The 20,966-nt window shown below is 36.4% G+C and overlaps 2 protein-coding genes across 9 annotated transcripts in view; one reads left to right on the forward strand and one right to left on the reverse strand.

Annotated features, from left to right (window-relative positions):
* Positions 1 to 20,966, reverse strand: part of LOC127428617 (transcription factor TFIIIB component B'' homolog) — a 169,498-nt gene that overhangs the window by 80,591 nt on the left and 67,941 nt on the right. The gene's annotated exons all lie outside the window — the stretch shown is intronic.
* Positions 12,278 to 20,966, forward strand: part of grin1a (glutamate receptor, ionotropic, N-methyl D-aspartate 1a) — a 32,009-nt gene continuing 23,320 nt past the window's right edge. For 5 of the 8 annotated variants that reach the window (XM_051677066.1, XM_051677071.1, XM_051677072.1 and 2 more), the window contains exons 1-5: positions 12,278 to 12,980; positions 16,209 to 16,343; positions 17,272 to 17,448; positions 19,924 to 19,986; positions 20,800 to 20,897. In XM_051677066.1, coding sequence (XP_051533026.1) covers positions 12,732 to 12,980; positions 16,209 to 16,343; positions 17,272 to 17,448; positions 19,924 to 19,986; positions 20,800 to 20,897 — 722 coding nt within the window. In that variant the 5' untranslated portion in view covers positions 12,278 to 12,731. The remainder of the gene's footprint in view (positions 12,981 to 16,208; positions 16,344 to 17,271; positions 17,449 to 19,923; positions 19,987 to 20,799; positions 20,898 to 20,966) is intronic. The other 3 variants (XM_051677068.1, XM_051677070.1, XM_051677074.1) reach the window with 2 other exon arrangements.

A 20,966-nucleotide genomic window follows, 5' to 3' on the forward strand; every position in this document is an offset into this window, starting at 1 on the left:
CTCACATTTTCTTAATAATAATAATTACTTTATATAATCACATATTACTACTTTTTTTAGTCCCTTTTTTTCTAGTCACTGTGTGTCTAAAATGTTGAGTGAAATGAAAGCTTAATATAGCTTTGATTCGTTTAGAGTTTATGGGCCTGACTGGAAGCCCTTTTTCAGGTTTCACCCTAATAAGTTGTTCATTCACCAAGCTTTGTCGATAACAATGCCTGCCATTATCCAACAGACCAAGATGTATTGCAGAAATTAGGGTCAACAAAATAGCTTCCAAGGAGCTAGTGCAATTAGATATGTTTCTATCAACTGCAATCGATGATTATTCACTCAAACTGGCACTGCTGCAAGTCTATCCACTGCAGTTCTATACGATGTCTGTCTTTAAACTAAGTGGCATTAATGAATGTATTTGACCTTGCTGACAAAATGTGTCTATTATGGCATGCACCATATGTTAGGTCTTGCCCAGTTAATATGTCCTCATTGTCATCCAGTGTGAACTCCATGTTGGTAGTTTGCCCTAAACATATGCTGGTATACAGATGTTTCACTCTCGTTAATTAAGCCTTCTCAACAGCTCCTCTCCTGTCGAGTCTGCTGTGTCTTGTGTATTTTGTGTCTCTGCATTCAAAGAGCATGTATGGATGTACAGTTCCTATGATGAATGTTTCAGTACAGACTGGCACAAAACAAGGGGAGGAAAATTATGACAGACCTTGTGACAGTCTGTAGGCACTGCGGATGAGATGATCTATGAGCTTATAATGACTCAGTAGCAGCCATATCACCCTGTAGCTCAAGAATGGTTGCCCACTGAAGCTAAGCAGGGTTGAGCCTGGCCAGTACCTGGATGGGAGACCTCCTGGGGAAAAACTAAGGTTGTTGCTGGAAGAGGTGTTAGGGAGGCCAGAAGGGGGTGTGCAGTCTGTGTGGGTCCTAATACCCCAGTATAGTGATGGGGACATTATACTGTAAAAAGGCACTGTCCTTTGGATGAGATGTTAAACTGATGTCCTGACTCTCTGTGGTCATTATAAATCCCAGGACACTTATTGTAAAAGAGTAGTCCTGGCCAAATTCCCTCCCATTGGGAATCTTCTCAATCATGGCCTCCTAATAATCCACATCCATAAATTGGCTCTATAACTCTACTCCTCACCACCAATAGCTGGTGTGTGGTGAGTGTACAGGTGCACCATGTCTGCTGTCGCATCGTTGAGAAGAGTCCCCTTTTCACTGTGTAAAGCGCTTTGAGTGTGGTGTCTGAAAAAGCACTATGTAAACGCAACATTCACATTCATTCTTTTAGATGCATGTTGGATTTATATTGAATGAGCTCAGCATTTGCACTCAGTTGTTTGGTTCAGGGCCAGTTAAATTCAGATTATTAATATCCTAATTATTAGGGGGCCTGGGTAGCTCAGCGAGTAAAGACGCTGACTACCACCCCTGAAGTCACGAGTTCCAATCCAGGGTGTGCTGATTGACTCCAGCCAGGTCTCCTAAGCAACCAAACTGGCCCGGTTGCTAGGGTGGGTAGAGTCACATTGGGTTAACCTCCTCGTGGTGGCTATAAAGTGGTTCTCGCTCTCGATAGGGCGCGTGGTGAGTTGTACGTGGATGCCACGGAGAATAGCGTGAAGCCTCCACACGTGCTATGTCTCCGCAGTAACGCGCTCAACAAGCCATGTGATAAGATGCGCAGATTGACGATCTCAGATGCGGAGGAATATGATATTCATCCTCCGCCACCCGGATTGAGGCGAGTCACTACACCACCACGAGGACTTAGAGCGCATTGGGAATTGGGCATTCCAAATTGGGGAGAAAAAATAAATAAATCCTAATTATTGAAGGTTTCTCAAAATGGGAAACTGAGAAAGTCCTGGTGAGTTTCAAGGTTGTACAGAATAATGTATTCACATTTAGTGGTATTTGCTAAGGCAAGCATCAATTGTACTATTGCTTTGTTTAGGGATTAGGGATTTGAACAAACCCCTAACCATAAGTATTAAACTTTGGTGCGTAACTCCCACAGCGTTTGTGCTATAAATATGAATAATGTCTCAAATTGTGTGGCCTTTAGAGGAAAGGTCTGTAATTTTAACAATAATTTACCATAAAAAGTACATGTACTCTCTTGCTAAACATAACATAAATTGTAAATTGTAAATCATACTTTTTACATCTAAAATATTTAATTTTTTACAACATTTTACCATAAAACTACATGTATTGTCTTTTTAAATATATTGCTATTTTTTACGTATATTTTATGGTAACTACTCGTTTACCAATTTAAGTTTTTACTGTAGCATGTTTACAGTCTTTTACCATTAAAATTATGGACATTTTTTACAGTGAGCCACATGGCAATTCCCTGGCAAACACCCACAACAAAGCACCACTCACAATTTATTTTGAAAGGTTAAAAATCAAGTTTATTTTGTTATTGCCACAGGATTTCAGATATAAACATGTAGTAATGGAAATTTCCTTTTAATTACACTGCAATACTATTACTAAGTTTGGTTTGGGTTTTTTTCTTTTCGGAAGGGCAAATGTCAATATTTGTGAATCATTAAAAATGGTTTCTTTATTTATGAATTGCAGATTATCCTGCATTTGGTATCTTATCTTTAAATAATAGATTTTTCCATTTAGTTGTAAAAACCATTTAGTTTACATTAGCCTGACCATGTGAAATAATGTACATGCCCATATCTGGATTGGTATGCCTTTTCTAAATGTGAATTATTGAAATGCATATTCTATTTAAAAAAACAGCAGTGTCCAAATGAAAACTGGTTTTCTGTTTATAACGACGAAGCTTTAAACTAATACAGCACTTTGGCTATTAAATTGTAAATCAAGCATTAAATGCATTCTGCTTTTTCAAGATACTGTATATCCCCTGAAAACAAGTCTTAACCCTCCTGTTGCATTGAGAATCTGCATACACCTTTTGCATTGGCAGATCAGTTTTGACCCGATGGAATTCAAGCTTATAAATCATTCATAATCCGATGGTTTTCATCTAAATCTATACTGAAAGTCATTAATAAGTTCTTAACTGTTCATATATGTAAAAATATTGATATTTTTGTCATGTTAACTGACAAACATAAAAGTTATAATTAATATGCAATTTCTTCAGAAATAATAAAATGAAGAAATTCTTTGACATTTCAAAATAAACATTAACTACAGCAAAAGCAGTGTGATACATGTAGATATCTTTTTTTTTTTTTATCAACATTTCCCTGAAATTGTATCTAAATATAACGTAACATACATCTAATGTGAGAATTACTAGTAATTTAAATGAATTTTCTATTACTCATAACTGCTCAGTACAACTTGGTGGTCAAAACTGATGAAACCAATGTATTATATTTAAACTAAACATCATCAAAACAACTGTACAACTCAAGTATACAACATTAATACTTCTTTACTATGTTTTTAAGCAAAATCTATTCTATTTACTTGCAAGAACTGCAGAATGTTGATGCGTGAGTATGCTGCATGCCGGTTCGGCATCAGATTGCTGCAGAGTAAAATGTGGACAATTTCCTCTTTAAAGATCTATTTAGACTAATGTGTGCATGAACAAAATCTTGCCACACACCTTTTAGGCCATAGTACCTTTAACTTATGCATGTTCGTAAAAATGCAGTCCCAGTGAGAGACAAAAATGTGTGTGAGAGAGTATTGGAAAGTGGCTAAATGTAAGTGAAGTGTTTATAAGAAAAAATCTAATTCATAGATGTACCAAAAAAAAAAAAAAAAAAATCTACAAAATATCCTGTGTAAAGCCACAATTATTGCCCAGGTCAAAATTGACCCCTGAATGCAAAAGATGTAAAACAGTTTTTTTAATGGATATTTTTAATTGTATTTAAAAATATGAAAAAAAATGTTATGTGTATTTTGAAAGTCTTTACCAATTTACAAAGTTGGGTTCCCGTACTAAAAACTATGTGGTATTTAAAAAAATATTATCTACCTCTCCCTGGTCAAAAATGACCGAACGCAAAAGGAGGGTTAATATCTTATGTAATTCCCTTTGCAAGTAAATGTATGTTCCTTTAAGGGTGTTTTGATATTTTACTGGGAAACATTTTTTGCAGTGCTTCAAAAGCTTAAACTTTGATTACAGCAATCAGGATTGCATAGCTGAGAATGTTTTTATTTGTTTTTTCCCCGCATAGAACAGGCCACTCCTTTTTAGCAATAAGCCAGCAGCAGTGATACAATGTCACTCTCTTTTGTTTTTTAACAGGCCAAATGAGGATAGAGGTGCATAGCAAAACTTCAGAGGTTATTAAACTTCAGGCACTATCTGTGATGTTGCTTCGAATTACATACACTTTGGAAGTGGGACAAGATTTTCTAGAGCACCTCTGATGTACTTTAGCTATGACGTACTTTCGTATTTTCGGCTTCTGTCCTTGAGACTGCTGATCTGGCAGTAAAGAAACAAAGACAACAGGTGGATTAATTTACCCAACATCTACTTCTATATCACCTTTACCTGTAATGACTCATGTCCAAGCAGTGACAGATGGTCCTGACAGGATTCTGAAAGAATAAAAAAAAAACAACCTTGATGATTAATGAAAACGTAACTACATTTTTACAGGTTCTTACCATTGCAAAACGCACCATCACAATGCAAGTGCTTCAGTCACCAATCACTTTCGGATGTCTTTTTCCATAAAATGAAAGTGAATGAATGACTGAGATGGAAAATTCTACCTAATGTCTACTTTGTGTTACACAGAAGAAAGAAAGTCATACAGGTTTGGAACAACACGAGGGTAAGTAAATAGTGACAAACGTTTTCATTTTTGGATGAACTATTCATTTAATACTTAGGATTGGGGGTTTGTTCAAATTGCAAACACCACTAAAAAGGAAATATTGTCTCAGAAGCAAGACAGTGATGGCGTATCTCCCATGGCATTGAACACAGGTGTTCCAAGAACTGCCCATAGGTAGTGAAGAATCTTCAGAATTCTTCTTCTATTGAACACTAATGAACGGATTGCACAGGGAATACCATGCACAGTGCCAGAACCAATTCCAACAGATGGAACAATCAGCATGACATATAGAAGAATGAGCCAGGAATCTGATAACACAGGACCACCATGTGTGGACAGTATGGCTAGCTTGATTTCCAGCTTGGCTGTAAACGAATGCCCAATTTGCAATGAATCGTACATCTCTATGGGCAGGCATAGCATGGCATTGCTGAGTTGACTCTAGTTGCGTTCAGTGTCCCCTGTGTTGACAGAAAACCCCTCTTTTTAGACTCCAGGAGAACACGCTTTATAATTCTAACCAGGCTGGGAGACACAATTACAACAGCAAACCAGCACATTATAAATAAAATATATACATAGGGTTATGCTGTGCTTGTCTGAACTGAGCTGCTCCATTTGTATTTTCCTCCCTGTTCTTGTGTTAGTGCTGTTGTTTGTTTTTGCAAACTGACCGCAGCCTGAGGACTCGAAGGGGAACTACTTTATCAAACTTGACAATAGATGCAACCAAAAATATCTATGCTTGCCCTTGCAAAACGGCTACGATGCTGTTCTGGGTGATTTACTAGGGTATTGCTATGTGGTTTCAAATCAGTTCTGAGGATTTTTACTGAATTGCTATGTGGTTGCTAAGGTGTTCTGCGTGGTTGTTAGGAGGTTACTTATTGGTCCAAGTCAAAAGAGTCCACCCTCAAGTCTCTTTGATATTCAGACCCTTAGATATGGCCTAGGTCTCTCCTTTAATGTAAGTCTATGGGAATTTTACACCAGTTTTATTCTCTTACCGGAAAACAAATGGCAAGTCAGATCACTAAGTACTGTAATACACTTCTGCTCAACAGGCCACATGATCTGAGCTAACACTCATGAAGTCATAATAGTCATGATTTGGGTGAAAGTGGATAAAACGCACAGTTGTTGTAGCGCCTCTAGTGTTCATTTCATCAGGAAACTGTGGCAAAACGTAGAATGCGGCAAGTAAAACTCAGTTTGCATTTTAGTAATAGTAATGTTCATTCTACAAGATTAGATTAACAAAATAATACTTAGAGTTACATATCACACATCATTCTGTATAACTTTGAAAACCATAGGACCTTCTCTGTTTCCCTGTGATGAGAAACCTTTTATAATTAGGACATGCTTGCATCCAGAACATGGTTTAAAAATAAAGTTTTCTGTTGTCTTTTCACTAACAAAACCACATGCACTGTATATAATAGTTGTGTCCCAGAAATCTTTGGATATTGATTAAAACGGTCCAAAATAGGGCAGCTGTATTGTGTCTCCATTTAAGGACAGTCTTTTTTTCTCATCTTAATAGCATATTTTTTGTTTAACATTTGGCTTGTCGAAAGTTCTCTTCTTGGTCTGTGTCCTAGTTTTCTGAAGAAGAGATTGGACATCATTTATAACCATAGCAACCCTCAGAGGTTGGTGCAATGCCACAGTGCTTCTGTCTGCATACTTTATCCCAAGATGTTTGTCGCCTTGGTTTTTCTTTTTTTTTTTTTTACCCAATTTGCCTTAAAAGCATCAGATTTGCAAGTTATAGGTGCAGGCGCATCTGAACAAGACTACTTTACATCTTTTCCACCCTAAAACGCTCCATATTGATGTCGAATATTTATGTAAGAGACACATTTTTGCATTCAGCATTTGACACACCTTGCTAGACTGAGTCAATATTTATGGGAAAGGAAAGAGGACAGAGAATGAAAGATTAGTCATCAATTATTGATTGACATACCACATACATAAAAAACACATCATGTAGGTTTGCATGGTCCTCTGCTGGCACGGCCATCTAAGACAAATCAGAACAGCATACATTTTTTTTTATTATAACCCCATTAAAGCCTAAACGATATGATTTTAACACTTGCAGAGACACGTGAAGGCCAAGGTCAGAAATTAACCAGGACTTGGGGCAAAAATGCCGCTGAAAGTGACAAAAATGCTGCAGATAATTACAGAATTTGTAACATTATTTACAGATAACATGTAACATTTGATATATTTCATAATGTCCTAATCTAGGTGTAGGCCTGATCAGTAAATGCTGTATTTTTTTTCTACACTTTGAAAAACACATGCCCTTATAAAGGTTAAAAAAATTGACAAACTTTCTTACTGTAATAAAAATGTTAATTTCTTAAACTGGTGATAAAAAATAATAAACATAATAATACTTATTATATAATAATATAATATATATATAATGACATTATTCATATTAAAATTATAATAATGCAATTTATAATATAAAAATATTACATATTGTTAATATAATAAATATTATTATATATAATAATAGAATCATATTATTAATAATAATAGAATCATATTATTTATGAGAAACCATAAAAAACATGTAAAAAAATGACAATCAATTCCTGTATAATTATTATTATTTTTTTTTTAAGTTAATTCTAACACTGGTGAAGATAATATATAATTCTCACTTTATAATATTATTTATATATTATATGCATTTTATACATATATATAGCAAACTATAAAAAAACATGCAATCCTGCCATAGTAAGGCGCTTTTCACTAGATCTTTAAAGCTTATTTCCTTTTTACCCCTCTTCAAGCTTATTTCCTTTATTCCCCCTCTTCTTTCTTTCATAAAAGCACATTATATTGGTGTGTCAACTCCTACAGAGTCTTGACTATTCTCTAGTAGGTCTGTCTTTATATGTGTGTGTGTTGGCAGGAGCATCATTGTATAACTGCTGCATTGCAGGCTGCCCTAGCTATATGTGTGGAGATGTGGAAGTGGGGAGGTGGGGGTGGGGGGGTGAGTTGAACACGACCGAGGCCAGCGAGGACCTTGTCGCTTGGTCAGCCTTTTGTGTGGCTCTCAGCAAGTGGGAGACATCCAAGTATTCACAACATTTCAGACAGCAAGGCAACACGCTCCACTGACAGTAGAAGCATGCTCAAAACTCACACTTGTATGTCATTTTTAATATAAATGGCATATTTATATAATCCATCTTAAAGGGATAGTTTACCCAAAAATTAAAATTCTGTCATTATTTACTCACCCTCATGTTGTTCCAAACATGAAAAGGAGATGTTAGGCAGAATGTCAGGGACTGACTGCCTCAGTCATCATTTCCATACATTGCATCTTTTTTCTATGTAATGAAAGTGAATGGTGATTGAGGCTGTCATTCTGCTTAACATGACCTTTTGTTTTCTATACGGAAGAAAGAACGTTTTGGGTTTGGAACAGTGTAGGGGTGGGTTAATGATGACAGAACTTTCCTTTTGGCATGAGCTATACCTTCAAGTAATTATCATGCATAATTAGATTAATTAATGGAACATATTTAAACTCACGTTATGTGCTACAGCTTTATTATAAATTAAACCTCACCATATAATGTATAGAAGTAAATAAAACAGCAGCTATATAAAGATGCCCCCGAGGCATGCGATACATTATTTAAAGTTGACGGCATAACTAGATCAATTGTGACCTAATTTACAAATCCCCCTATTCATAACAGACTGCTGTGACATTCACATGTAGAGGGATTAATTCCTACGGATAATGAAATGTTAATAAGGTTTTGATTGCAGATTCTCTAGCACAGGCAAATTAAATCAAATCACAATCAGTGTAATACAACAAAATCACAACTGCAGTTGAATTTTGTTGTTTTTTGTCCTCATATTCATTAATGCTTGATTAATGTAAAATGCATAATTAAACCAAGGCCAAATCCTCCAGTACTTACAAGAAAATCTTTGTATTTATATGTTAACAATTCAAGGTGTCCACATTTTACTTGCTATTTGTGATGCATGTTTCAAAGGCGCATTACTGTCACTTTGACTCATTAATGCCCTGCGTTGCCAGAGCGTGCAAAATGCCAACATGTGAATACTTTGAAACTTCACACTTCAGGAGAGAGGCTTGTTTCCTTGGTAACCATTTTTTCCCCTTTTGTCCTTATGTGCCTACCAGTGCATAATGCTGCTCATCCACCTGCATTGAGAAAGCGTTACCCTTATATTCAGCAAGCAAATGGTAGACTTTCTTTTCAAACCACTTTTCTTGCTTAATCCTTTGACATGCACACTAAAACATGCATCTCTTTAATTAAAGCAAAATGAAGAGTTTGCACAGATGCACTCTGAAAACAGATGGCACTTCTAATAAGGTGCTCGAAGATGCAGTGAGACCTCTCAGCTATTCTACTTTATGTAATTACTTTGAAAGTCTAGGTTTGAGAGACAGGTCAAGTGTGTCCATGATTGAAGATGCTGAAATATATGTAGCTGCAGTGCTTACATAATTGATCAGCTGTCCCTAAAATACAACTCTACAGCTTTGGTGGTAACGTTTAGATGTCTTAAATCAGTCTCTGTGGGTTGGGGGCAATGGTAGAGCAAGCTACTGTAAAGTCTTAAAAAAAAGGGCTCCAAATAAATAAATAAAAAAGGCTTTTACAGCCTTATGCCAACGGCGAAACCTGAAGTCCCACAAATAACTTTTTAAATTCTCTTTCTTTAGACAACCATCTATGTGCTGGTACCTTAAGGACTCAGAAACTAAAACACAGATATGAAGAACCTACACTGTAAAAATAAAATGTATTGTCAGGTAACTGAAAAAAGGTTTCATATGGTCACATCTAAATTAACTGGTTTTATATAACTGAATCAACCTACATTAAAGTTGACGTATATAACTTTATCAGTGTTAAAATACTTTCCTATATCCCAGCTTAATGTGCAGACACAACAATAGGCCATTCATAGGTTAATTTTCTTGAAAACTGTAAACACTGTGTCTCTGTGGCACTATAAAAATTCCTGTTTGTTTTGAGCAACCCGCTTAGACTCGCCCCAACAACGTTACTCAACCAATGGCGTGAGTTGGGTGTGGGACTATCTGACTGTTTGAACAACAGCAGATGATGGGCGAATTCAGAAAGCTGTTTTGAAAACATTGTTTACTTTTGCAATTATATTCGGTGGTGCTAGTGTTGCAGAATTTACATCAGTTTCAAGTTACAGTAATGAAAGTTATTTTTATGGGTCAGATCAGGTAGATATTGCTCTTTACTGCTGTGCATGTTTTCCCTTTTTAAAGTGCATAATGTGTCATGAAGAATCTTTTTTTAATCTTCAAAGTGTCATGTAAGAAAGACGGATCTATGCATAAACTAAGGTACTGCAAAAAACAAAAAAAACAGAAAACAATGAAGATCCTTTATTTTTACGTTTTAAGAGTGTATTTGGGCCTCTCTCCCAACAATAAACTCAATCTATTAATTTTTATCTGGCATGGAAATCACCCTTTGACCATGCCTGAGCCCCTTACCCAACTAACAATTTTGAGTTCCCAGAACAGAGCTTTAACCCTCCTATTGCGTTGGGGCCATCTGACCCGGGAGAGGTAGATAATACTTTTTAAATACCACATTGTTTTTAGTACGGGAACCAAACTGTGTGACTTTGCCAAACTATCAAAATACACTTTATTATTATTATTTTTTTTTAAATACATCTGTTTAAGATATATAACCATTTAAAAATAAACTGTTACATCTTTTGTGTCTGCGGGTCAATTTTGACCCGGGCATCAATTGTGGCTTTACACAGGATATTATGTAGATTTTTTTGTACATCAGTAAATTAGATTTTTTCTTATACACATTTCACTTACATTTAGCCTCTTGCCCATACTCTCTAACACACTTTTTTGTCTCTCACAGTGTGTAATGTTTGTTTACAAACATGCACATACAGTTACACACAAACACACACACATTCCATACAGAATAGACATGACGGATGTAACAAGCATTACAATTAAACTAAATCAAAGGTACTATGGCCTAAAAGGTGTGTGGCAAGATTTTGTTCATGCAAAAGACATATTTAGACACTAGTCTAAATATGTCTTTAAAGAGGAAATTGTCCACATTTTACTCTGCAGCCATCTGATGCCGAACCAGCTTGCAGCATACTCACGCATCAACATTCGAGAGTTCATGAAAATTAATAGAATAGATTTTGCTTAAAAACATAGTAAAGAAGTATTAATGTTGTATACTTGAGTTGTACAGTTGTTTTGATGATTTACTTGAAAAAGAATACGTTGGTTTCATCAATTCTGACCACCAAGTTGTACTGAGCAGTTATGAGTAATAGAAAATTCATTTAAATTTCTAGTAATTCTCACATTAGATGTATGTTACGTTATATTTAGATACAATTTCAGGGAAATGTTGATAAAAAAAAAAGATGTCTACATGTATCACACTGCTTTTGCTGTAGTTAATGTTTATTTTGAAATGTCAAAGAATTTCTTCATTTTATTATTTCTGAAGAAATTGCATATTAATTATAACTTTTATGTTTGTCAGTTAACATGACAAAAATATCAATATTTTTACATATATGAACAGTTAAGAACTTATTAATGACTTTCAGTATAGTTTTAGATGAAAACCATCGGGTTATGAATGATTTATAAGCTTGAATTCCATCGGGTCAAAACTGATCTGCCAATGCAAAAGGTGTATGCAGATTCTCAATGCAACAGGAGGGTTAAGGTTCTTTTTTGGTAAGCCAGGAAGGTGTTTTTCCCTCCATGGAAACGTAACATTTGTTTAATTTTGTGCGTAATGTTTCCCCAAACATAACCTCTAAATTCTGGCAACCTTTCTGCAACCAAACTGCAACACTGCATCAATAATAAGTCTACACGCCATGTCATGTTTTAATGTTATATGTTCTATACGAGTTATTTTTAGGTTGTCACACAAAAAATATCCATGCAACGTTCTGGGAAGGTTAGTTTATAAAAATGTAAAATTAAAAACCCAATAAGAACGTTTCTGCAACGTTAGGCAAAAAATTAACCAAACAGAAACCCTACACTAACGTTAACTGAACATTGTGTGGTTCAATGTTTGTTGGGATATAGCCTCTTTAAGGCATTAAAAATGCAAACCACAAACCACATGCCTTTTAATTGGTGCTCTTTGTTTATATTTTCTATTTATCACTTTATTCAACATAAAAATAGTCCGCGTTTGGCTGAAAAACGCAACAAGAAGCTCTCTTTGGATTCAACGCTTGGATTGTTTTTGACACTCAAGTGCTTTAACTCTAACCGAACGCCAACGCGCAAAACTGGAGGAGTTGCGGGGGCGCGCGCAAAAGAGCGCGCTCACAGCTGTCAGAACCAAGGACAGCGCTCGCCCGCGAGCGTCGCATCAGCTCTATTAGCAGAACAACAGCAGACGGACAGAGAAGGGGACGATACGCGACGCATCACAGATTTTTGCTGACGGGCTCCATATCGCATGAGACATGCTTGATCTGCGGATCTGCAACCTCAGTTAATAAGGGAAATCTAGAGAAAGGCTGCAATGCATGTGGGAGTTTATGTTGTATACAGCAAATGCCATTGCAGAAATGTGTGGTTAGAACCAGGGACCATGAGCATGTCGCCAAAGTGGGTGTGAATTTTGCACCTGGGATTTTTGTTTTCTAAAAAGCGGCACTCTGGACACTGGTTTTATTCCCCAATACCGAATAACTAAAGTGCTCGCCGAGGGCGCATCTCTACGACCCTCCAGCAGCACTAAGTGGGAACGAAACTGGGGCTCTCCGTGCGCTGTTTTAGCCGTCCACACGATGCGTCTATTTCTGTTGGCCGTGTTCTTCTCCTGCTCTTGCGTGCGGGGCGGCTGCGAGCCCAAGATTGTGAACATTGGGGCCGTCCTGAGCCAGAAAAGATACGAGCAGGTGTTCAAAGATGCGGTCACCCAAGCGAATCAGGTGTACGGAGGGAATAAATTCAAGTTGACCGCCATCTCTGTCACTCACAAAGCCAATGCGATTCAGATGGCTCTGTCGGTGTGTGAAGATCTCATATCCAGCCAGGTATAAATTAAGTAATCTATCAGTATTGCACTGTGAGATGTTTAAGGACTTAAAATCCAGTTTTACAGTGTAAAAAGTGGCTTGTTTATGTGGTAAGTCATTTTTTTTAGCCATAAATATAGGCTAAACTGATGCAATTGTAACCTTAAGTAGCTATTTCTTCTTGACCTAACCCTTAACATTTGTTTGGCTGGAGCAACCTAATGCAGTCAGGTTTTTCAGTGTATCAGCATTGCACTATGCCAAGCTTGATGACTTACATTGTAAAAAAATGGTTTGTTAGGTAACCTAAAATGTTCTTTATGTTACAACATCTAAATTAAATGGTTCTAAGTCATAAATAGCCTTTTATTTAATATTAATAAATCAACCTGACTACATTGTTACACCAAGGAAAGTCATTTTTAAGTGCCAGATCAAGTAGAAATAGCTCCTTAAGGTTACAACTGCACATGTTCACACTTTACAGTGATGTTCATGATGGCATAAAAAGTTTGCTAAATGCTCAACATTCGTCCATAAGTTATGTGCATGTCATCCTAAATTAACTGAGTTATTCACGGGTCACTATCCATTACAATTGTTTCTACACTGAAAAATGTTAACCTAAAAATGTGCTTCATGTGGTAACATTTATATTTACAGGTTTTATTAAAGTCAAAAATATTGTTTAATATCACTGAATCAACCAGACTACATTAGGTTATAGTAATGGAAGTAAATTTTAAGGGTCAGATCAGAAAGAAGAAATTACTCTTTAAGGTACTGCATGTTTCCACTTTTTACAATATACAGTATAATGTCATATCAAGAGCATTTTCAATCCCCAAAGAGCCATATAAGTGGGATGGACCTGTGCTGCAAAATTTTTTAAAAATTCATGTTGTTTTTTATATGAATACTTAAGTTACACCAACAAAAATACTTTTAAGTGTTAAATCAATTATAAATAGCTCCTTAAGGTAACAATAGCAGGTTACCACTTTGTAAAACAGTCATGCACCAGAAATAAAAGCTATAAATGTACTGTAGGCAATCAACAATTTCTAAGCATTCGAATATTCTGCATTGTAAAAGACCTATGGGAATTTGGAATTTGATTTGGGTTTTACCTGCCTGTTTCATTTGTTTAGATGTCTAAACAGGATAGCCTGTAAGTAGATGATCCATCCGGTTCGATAGACTGACAGTGGGAGGAAATGTTAAATCATTGTAGCTGACCCCACAGAGCTTTGATGTGAGGAATAAGTAAGATGACGAAACAGTCCAAGGGCAGCAGCTGTGAAACAAACTAGGTGACGCATAAACAATTAATGATTTTCAATAAAAGTTGCTATTTTCACTGTAGTGTACCAGACAAAAATAAAAATATGGGGGTGTAGGGTAAGCATCATGGCATCAGTATCTGCAGTGATGTTGCGGGGGAGGATGCTATTGCAAATTAAAAATGCCTCGAGGCATGCATGTTATATACACTCAAAACAGATTACATTCGTTGGTGCAACCGAATTTAAGTTGACTCTGATTCAGTCATAATAATAATATTTTTTTTTACTTTAGAATATTTTGATATTACCAGTTATTTTAGATGTTACCACATGAAGCACAGGTTTAGGTTAGCTGACATTTTATATGATAGATAGATAGACAGACAGACAGACAGATAGATAGATAGATAGAAATACAAAAATGTATACACTCACTGAGCACTTTATTAGGAACACCTGTACACCTACTTATTCATGTGATTATCTAATCAGCCAACTGTGTGGCAGCAGTGCAACGAATAAAATCATGCAGATACGTGTCAGGAGCTTCAGTTATTGTTCACATCAACCATCAGAATGGGGGAAAAAATTTGGTCTCAGTGATTTATTGTTGGTGCCAGAAGGGCGGGTTTGAGTATTTCTGTAACTGCTGATCTCCTGGGATTTTCATGCACAACAGTCTCTAGAATTTACTCAGAATGGTGCCAAAAACAAAAAACACTCAGTGAGCGGCAGTTCTGAGAATGGAAACACCTTGTTGATAAGAGAGGTCAACGGAGAATGGCCAGACCAGTTTGAGCTGAGAGAAAGGCTACAGTAACTCAGGTAACCACTCTGTACAATTATAGTGAGCAGAATAGCATCTCTGAATGCACAACACATCGAAACTTGAGGCGGATGGGCTACAACAGCAGAAGAACATGTCGAGCAATTTATTAGGACCATTGTGTTCCTAATAAAGTACTAAGTGAGTGTATATTGCGAAAGTCCAGGGGCATTTTCATGCTATGTTAAGACTGAAACAGTGATTCCAGAGAACATTTTAGAAAATACTGCAATAGCTTGTCCCTACATTAGTTTTAAATGAGAAGCATTTTGAATACTGAACAGCACTGTCACACTCTTGGGAGTAATTCATTCTGAAGCATTTCTTCATTAAAAGCCTGCACACATGAAGATCATATTAAGTGGTTTCACTTTAAGTGCTCTGTGGCCAGGTGATGTCATTAAAAAAGTGCTGAGGTAGGTGTCTATCTCAGTGCAGAATACTGCACTGAACAAAAAACAGGGCTGGGCATGAATCAACCCCCCTCCCTTCCACAGTTCACTCTTTCTTTTCATTCTCGTGCTGATATACATACCTTCTTCCCAAAGCAGGGGAAGAAAGGTCAGAACAATTGCTAAATTTCTTTGTTGCGTGAGATTCTTCCATGTGCAATTGCTGTATCGCTCATTATGCAGTGCTTTGGCCCAGTGATGTTTCTGCACACTCTAAAGAAGAGACGTTCACTGACAGATGGAGCTAGTGCTGGAGGGTATCTCTGGATGGAGAGCCCTGATTCAGGCCCAACCATACGGGGCGTCAGCATTCAAAGCTATCAGAACCACACGATTTTGCCAAACCTTTTTTCCTCCTTCTGAATACAGCATATTTTTTTTAAAACAAAAACATTGTCTTATTCTTACTAAAGCAATCTGTTGCCTAGGCAATAAACAAAAGAATATGAATGGAAAACTATCCCTTTAGAAGCCTGTTCTATAGATCTGTCTGTCTTTGTTTTTCTTGTTCTCCCTTGAGCACATCATCAATCAGTCAACCAAAATGTCAGTCTGTCAGACTAAATTGATTGTTAAACGTAGCCAGGGAATAAGTAAATCAGTCACGCTCTTCACTCAACTATGATCTAGTCTTGACAGCAGCTAGTCTGTTTTTCAACCAGTTCTCTGATCGCATCTGCAGGTGTATGCCATCTTGGTGAGCCATCCACCACAGTCTAATGACCATCTAACACCCACGCCGGTCTCCTACACTGCAGGATTCTACCGTATCCCTGTAGTAGGGCTCACCACCAGGATGTCCATTTATTCAGACAAGGTATGCAGCAAGCAGGATTTTAAAAAGACAGGAAACTGAACTAGATTTGGATGTGCTGAAGCAGCAAAAGAATAATGTTTTAGCCAAGTTTAGGTTTTAGGCTTTGGTTCTGTGTTAATAAAATGCAGCATCAGAGCCGTTACACTCAGCACACGTCTTTTCAGTCTATTGCACATAACAATCAACACATTGGTGGAAATATATGCAAGAAAAACAAGACAAATCACAATTTGGTCTGCAAATAGATGTAAGAAACAAGACCAATTGCAATACAGTGTAACATCAATGCTGTCGGCTATTTGGAATGCTGAACATTCTGTTAATGCAAGTCAGTGGTGGATTTTTTTTTATCTATAATCTTAAAGGAATATTCCAGGTTCAATACAAGTTAAGCAAATATGACGATTTAAACAACTTTACAGCTCAAATATAACACAAGTTTTAATAGAAGAATTAATTTAAGTGCTTTCATAAAATTATAAGCTTCAAATTTCTGCCTTTAGACCCTCCAAACTTGGTCCCATTCACTTCCATTGTAAGTGCCTCACTTTAACTTCGATTTTGGATTTTTATAAGAAAAGCAGGGACAAGTCAAAGTTATTTTTTGTGGTTATCAACAATATGCCACAAATGCTGTCGATTGAGCTTAACTTGTATTGAACCCGGAATATTCCTTTAAATTTCCTAAAAAGTATGAAGTTTACTAAAAGCAAAATAACAACATATAATGCTGAAATTATCTACAAAACACAGTTTGAATGGAGTCAGTTTGTTAAGTGGTTTGGGCTGAATTGCAGACCTTTAATACTTAGGTTTAGGGGTTTAGAAAACGAAACACCTCCCTGAACAAATTATAATTTCAATCACTAATTTAGAAAAGAAATATAATGAAATATTTACATTCTTTCTCTCTCTACTTCTCACCTAGAGCATCCATCTCTCTTTCCTTCGTACGGTGCCACCCTATTCCCACCAGGCACACGTATGGTTTGATATGATGCGAGAATTCCGCTGGAATCACATCATTTTAATTGTCAGCGACGATCATGAAGGCAGAGCCGCGCAGAAAAGACTCGAAACTCTGCTGGAGGAGAAAGAGACCAAGGTAAGATATCAGGATTCCCAGTGCCAGGATTCCAAGTGAATGCTTGTGTGCAGGTGTGTGTGTACGTGTGTGTGTAACAATCGCAAAGGTCTCCTATGTACGTAACTGTACCTTTTTTCACGTGATCACATCTCTCATGCCATGTTGTAAATGTTGGCTAACATTCTAAAAAAAGGCGTCAGCCATGTCTATTGTGGTCTGATTTGACTTAATGTGTGTTATTTGCTCATTTCATGTTACTTTCAACCATATTCAAAGACTCCTGTATTTATCCACAACAGGAGCAAATTGAAAACCTTAACCTGGGGCATTGCAAAGCATCAGTGACTCTTTAAAAATCATGTGCGTTCATACTGATACATTTTATACTCTGTTATTTATGCACCCAAGAGCCATAAATATGGTTTTGGGCAATTGGCAAGTCAGTTGTTAGTGTCCCGTGAGGTTGAGGGTGGTGATTGCTTCATAACTACAGTGGTGCATGGTGGGGATTTTGATCTTGCGGAGGTTGTGCTCATTTTCCTGAGGGATGAATGCTAAATCACCATCCCAAATCCCCTCTGCTCAGCGCAGAGGTAATTATTGTTGCCCTCTTTGCTGCAAGAGATTATTAACAGTGAAACTATTTAGCTATAGTGTGAATTGAGTTAGATTCCCACAGAGACTTTTATGGTGAAAGAAGACATAACTGCTTATTATTATTATTATTTTATTATTATTATTATTTATTATTCTTTTCTAATCATTATTAATTTAATAATCACAACATACTTTTATTTTTTTATACTCTTTATTTCCTTTTTATTATTTTAATATATTTTAATATATTGGTTTTTTTTCATTTCTTTTTGTTATTAATAATGTGCTTAAATTATTTTAAACTTGACTTTATTATGTATTTATTACTGTTTTTCGTTATTATGCATATGTACTGTAAATAAGTTTTTATAACATTTGGTATATGTAGTGGGTGAAATGTGCTATTTAAATGAACCTGCCTCGCCTTGTCTAGGGCTTTATAACACATTGTACTGTAGCTGTGAAATTAGTGATTGTTCACACATCTGTGCAATTTATCATGCATGAAATGATGCTGCTTTCTGGTTAAATGCAAAATGTATGTAAATGTATGTTTTGTATGTAATTTTCGTACTATGTTTTCCAACTTATGCAATTTTGTTTCATCTTACGTTATTTAATAATTACATAAATTATTTAATTCATGTACTATTTCTTGTTACTAATTACACATAATCTTACTCCAGCTATCAAATATGTTTTTGGTAATTTGGCTACTATTCTATGCATGCTGTATTTTTGAATCCCTTTATTAAGTCATGATGTTTGCGTCACGTAAATCCATAAATGGCTAATTATTTGTAGCAGACTTAATGATACTCAATACAACACTAAGAAAATATTCATAGCAGACTGATATCAGAGAAATGAAAGACAAACAAATTATCTGAATCTCTTATTAAATCTAAATACGGTAAGACAGAAAAGGTCGAATGATAGTCGAATGCTAGAATTTCAAAATATTTCCGAATGCTATTGTATTGTATTTGCAAATGCAGTTCAGATTCACTGTCTATTTTTATTCACTATGCACTAAGTATCATTTTTATATCGCTTCTACTATCAGTTTACAACAATGACAGTTTAAATGAGCTATTTTTAGTGAACATATGGCTGTAGCATCCAATTTGTTTAAAGAGGTGCTCAGGAACGGGCAGTGAATATTCACCTTTCTAATTTCCGGTCGGGTGCAATAATGAGCAAATGCCATGACATGCATATGGGTCATGCATAATTTCAGCAGCTAAATCAGAATCGTAATGAGAACACATCTAGTCTATTGCGGTGTTTGGGCAGTGTGGTGTGTCTATGCAGGGGGAGTTTATTTATATCACTGCAAAATGGCACTGTTCGAGCTGGGGCTTCCCCCCGAGGCCACTGCCCTCAAAAAATACAGCAGATGAAGAGAACTCAAGATGGTGGGGTAAAAAAAAAAGGTCCATCGTCCCTTTTAGTGAGATTCTTCATCCTGCAATCATATCAGTGCTCAGTAACATTTTCATTATCATTGATTGATTTGTTAATGGGGTTAAAGCAGTATCATCTTTACTGAATCTGAAGTAACGTTACATCCATTATTCAGTAGGTATTTAATTTACGCACTAATGCAGATAGCTGATCTGGATCGATGGAAAAGCACCACTGAGTTCCTAAATGTAGTAAGAGCGACTGCTTTCATTGTAATGTGATGAGGGTTGTTGTGTTTTGCTGGCTTTGTTTAGATAGGCAGATCTTATGGCAAATGGTCTTTGATGTCTTTTGCAAGCCCTAGTGTTATGGATTCAAATTTGGAGCAGAAAAGTCAAAATTTGTTGGTTGCTTTACTGCCCACCATTTTCAACTGTTTATAATATTCTTCTGTGTCTGCATATTTTCTCTGTGCACATTACTCATCAGAATAAAAAAAGGAACTATGAAAACCAAGACCAACTGTCCTATGACAACAAGAGAGGACCTAAGGTATATTTGCATGGTCAATGCACGCCGCCCTCCAAAATCTTTCAACGTAGCAACTAGAACCAGCCCAACCAGTCACCGGCCAACCCAGAAATGCCCTTCTCTTGGTAGCACGTGTTTCTTGTTACGTTGACACGTTATTTTTCCCTTTTCTACTTTTTTTATGATTTAAATGAAGAATGGATTTCTTTTGAACAATTATTATTTCAGTTTAAAAAAAAAAAAAGATTTAAAAAAAAAACGCTCCGCTTCTTTCATTACCATTTTTTCCTTTTGTACTAAAGGATGATGCATGATTCAAATAAAAAGAAAATCGTTTGCAAGCCCATTTCTTGGAGATCCGATAGTTTGGGATGCAACACTCTCTCAGATTCTACTTCCTATTGCAGCATTCCCAAGTTGCTCTTTTTTTCTCGACTCTTTTTCTTTGGGGAAATTACGTCCTCTCTCACCTTTCACTCCCCTTTCCACCTGGTTTTAGTTTCCGGTTGCATTGGTTTCACTCCCCGAAACCTCTAACATGCACGTCCTTCTCTGGAGCCTTGATAACCCTCAGTTTGCATGCAACAATGCCAAAGTTTTTTGTTTTTCAAGCTTTTTTTTATTATTATTTATTTATTTTTAATTTCAAGCAGTTTCCCTGGACCTCTATCATTTTCCCCTTTTCAGCCCCATAAAAGACACACAAAAAAACAAGACCAAAAAAAAAAAAAAAAAAAAAAAGCAACCAAACTAACCAGAAGTGGTAAATGAGGCAGCATGGTTCAACTATGGAAGTAAATAGCCTCTTTGACTGATTGTGTACCCCAATCTCAGGCAGAGAAAGTGCTTCAGTTCAACCAAGAGACTAACTTAACTGCCCTGCTCCTGGAGGCCAAAGAGCTGGAAGCACGAGTGATCATACTTTCTGCCAGGTAAGAGGTTAATTACTACACTAATATCTTACCAAACTCATATCGTTCACTCACATTCATACTAACTTT

This window comes from Myxocyprinus asiaticus, chromosome 38, assembly GCF_019703515.2.
Source record: "Myxocyprinus asiaticus isolate MX2 ecotype Aquarium Trade chromosome 38, UBuf_Myxa_2, whole genome shotgun sequence".
NCBI lineage: Eukaryota > Metazoa > Chordata > Actinopteri > Cypriniformes > Catostomidae > Myxocyprinus > Myxocyprinus asiaticus.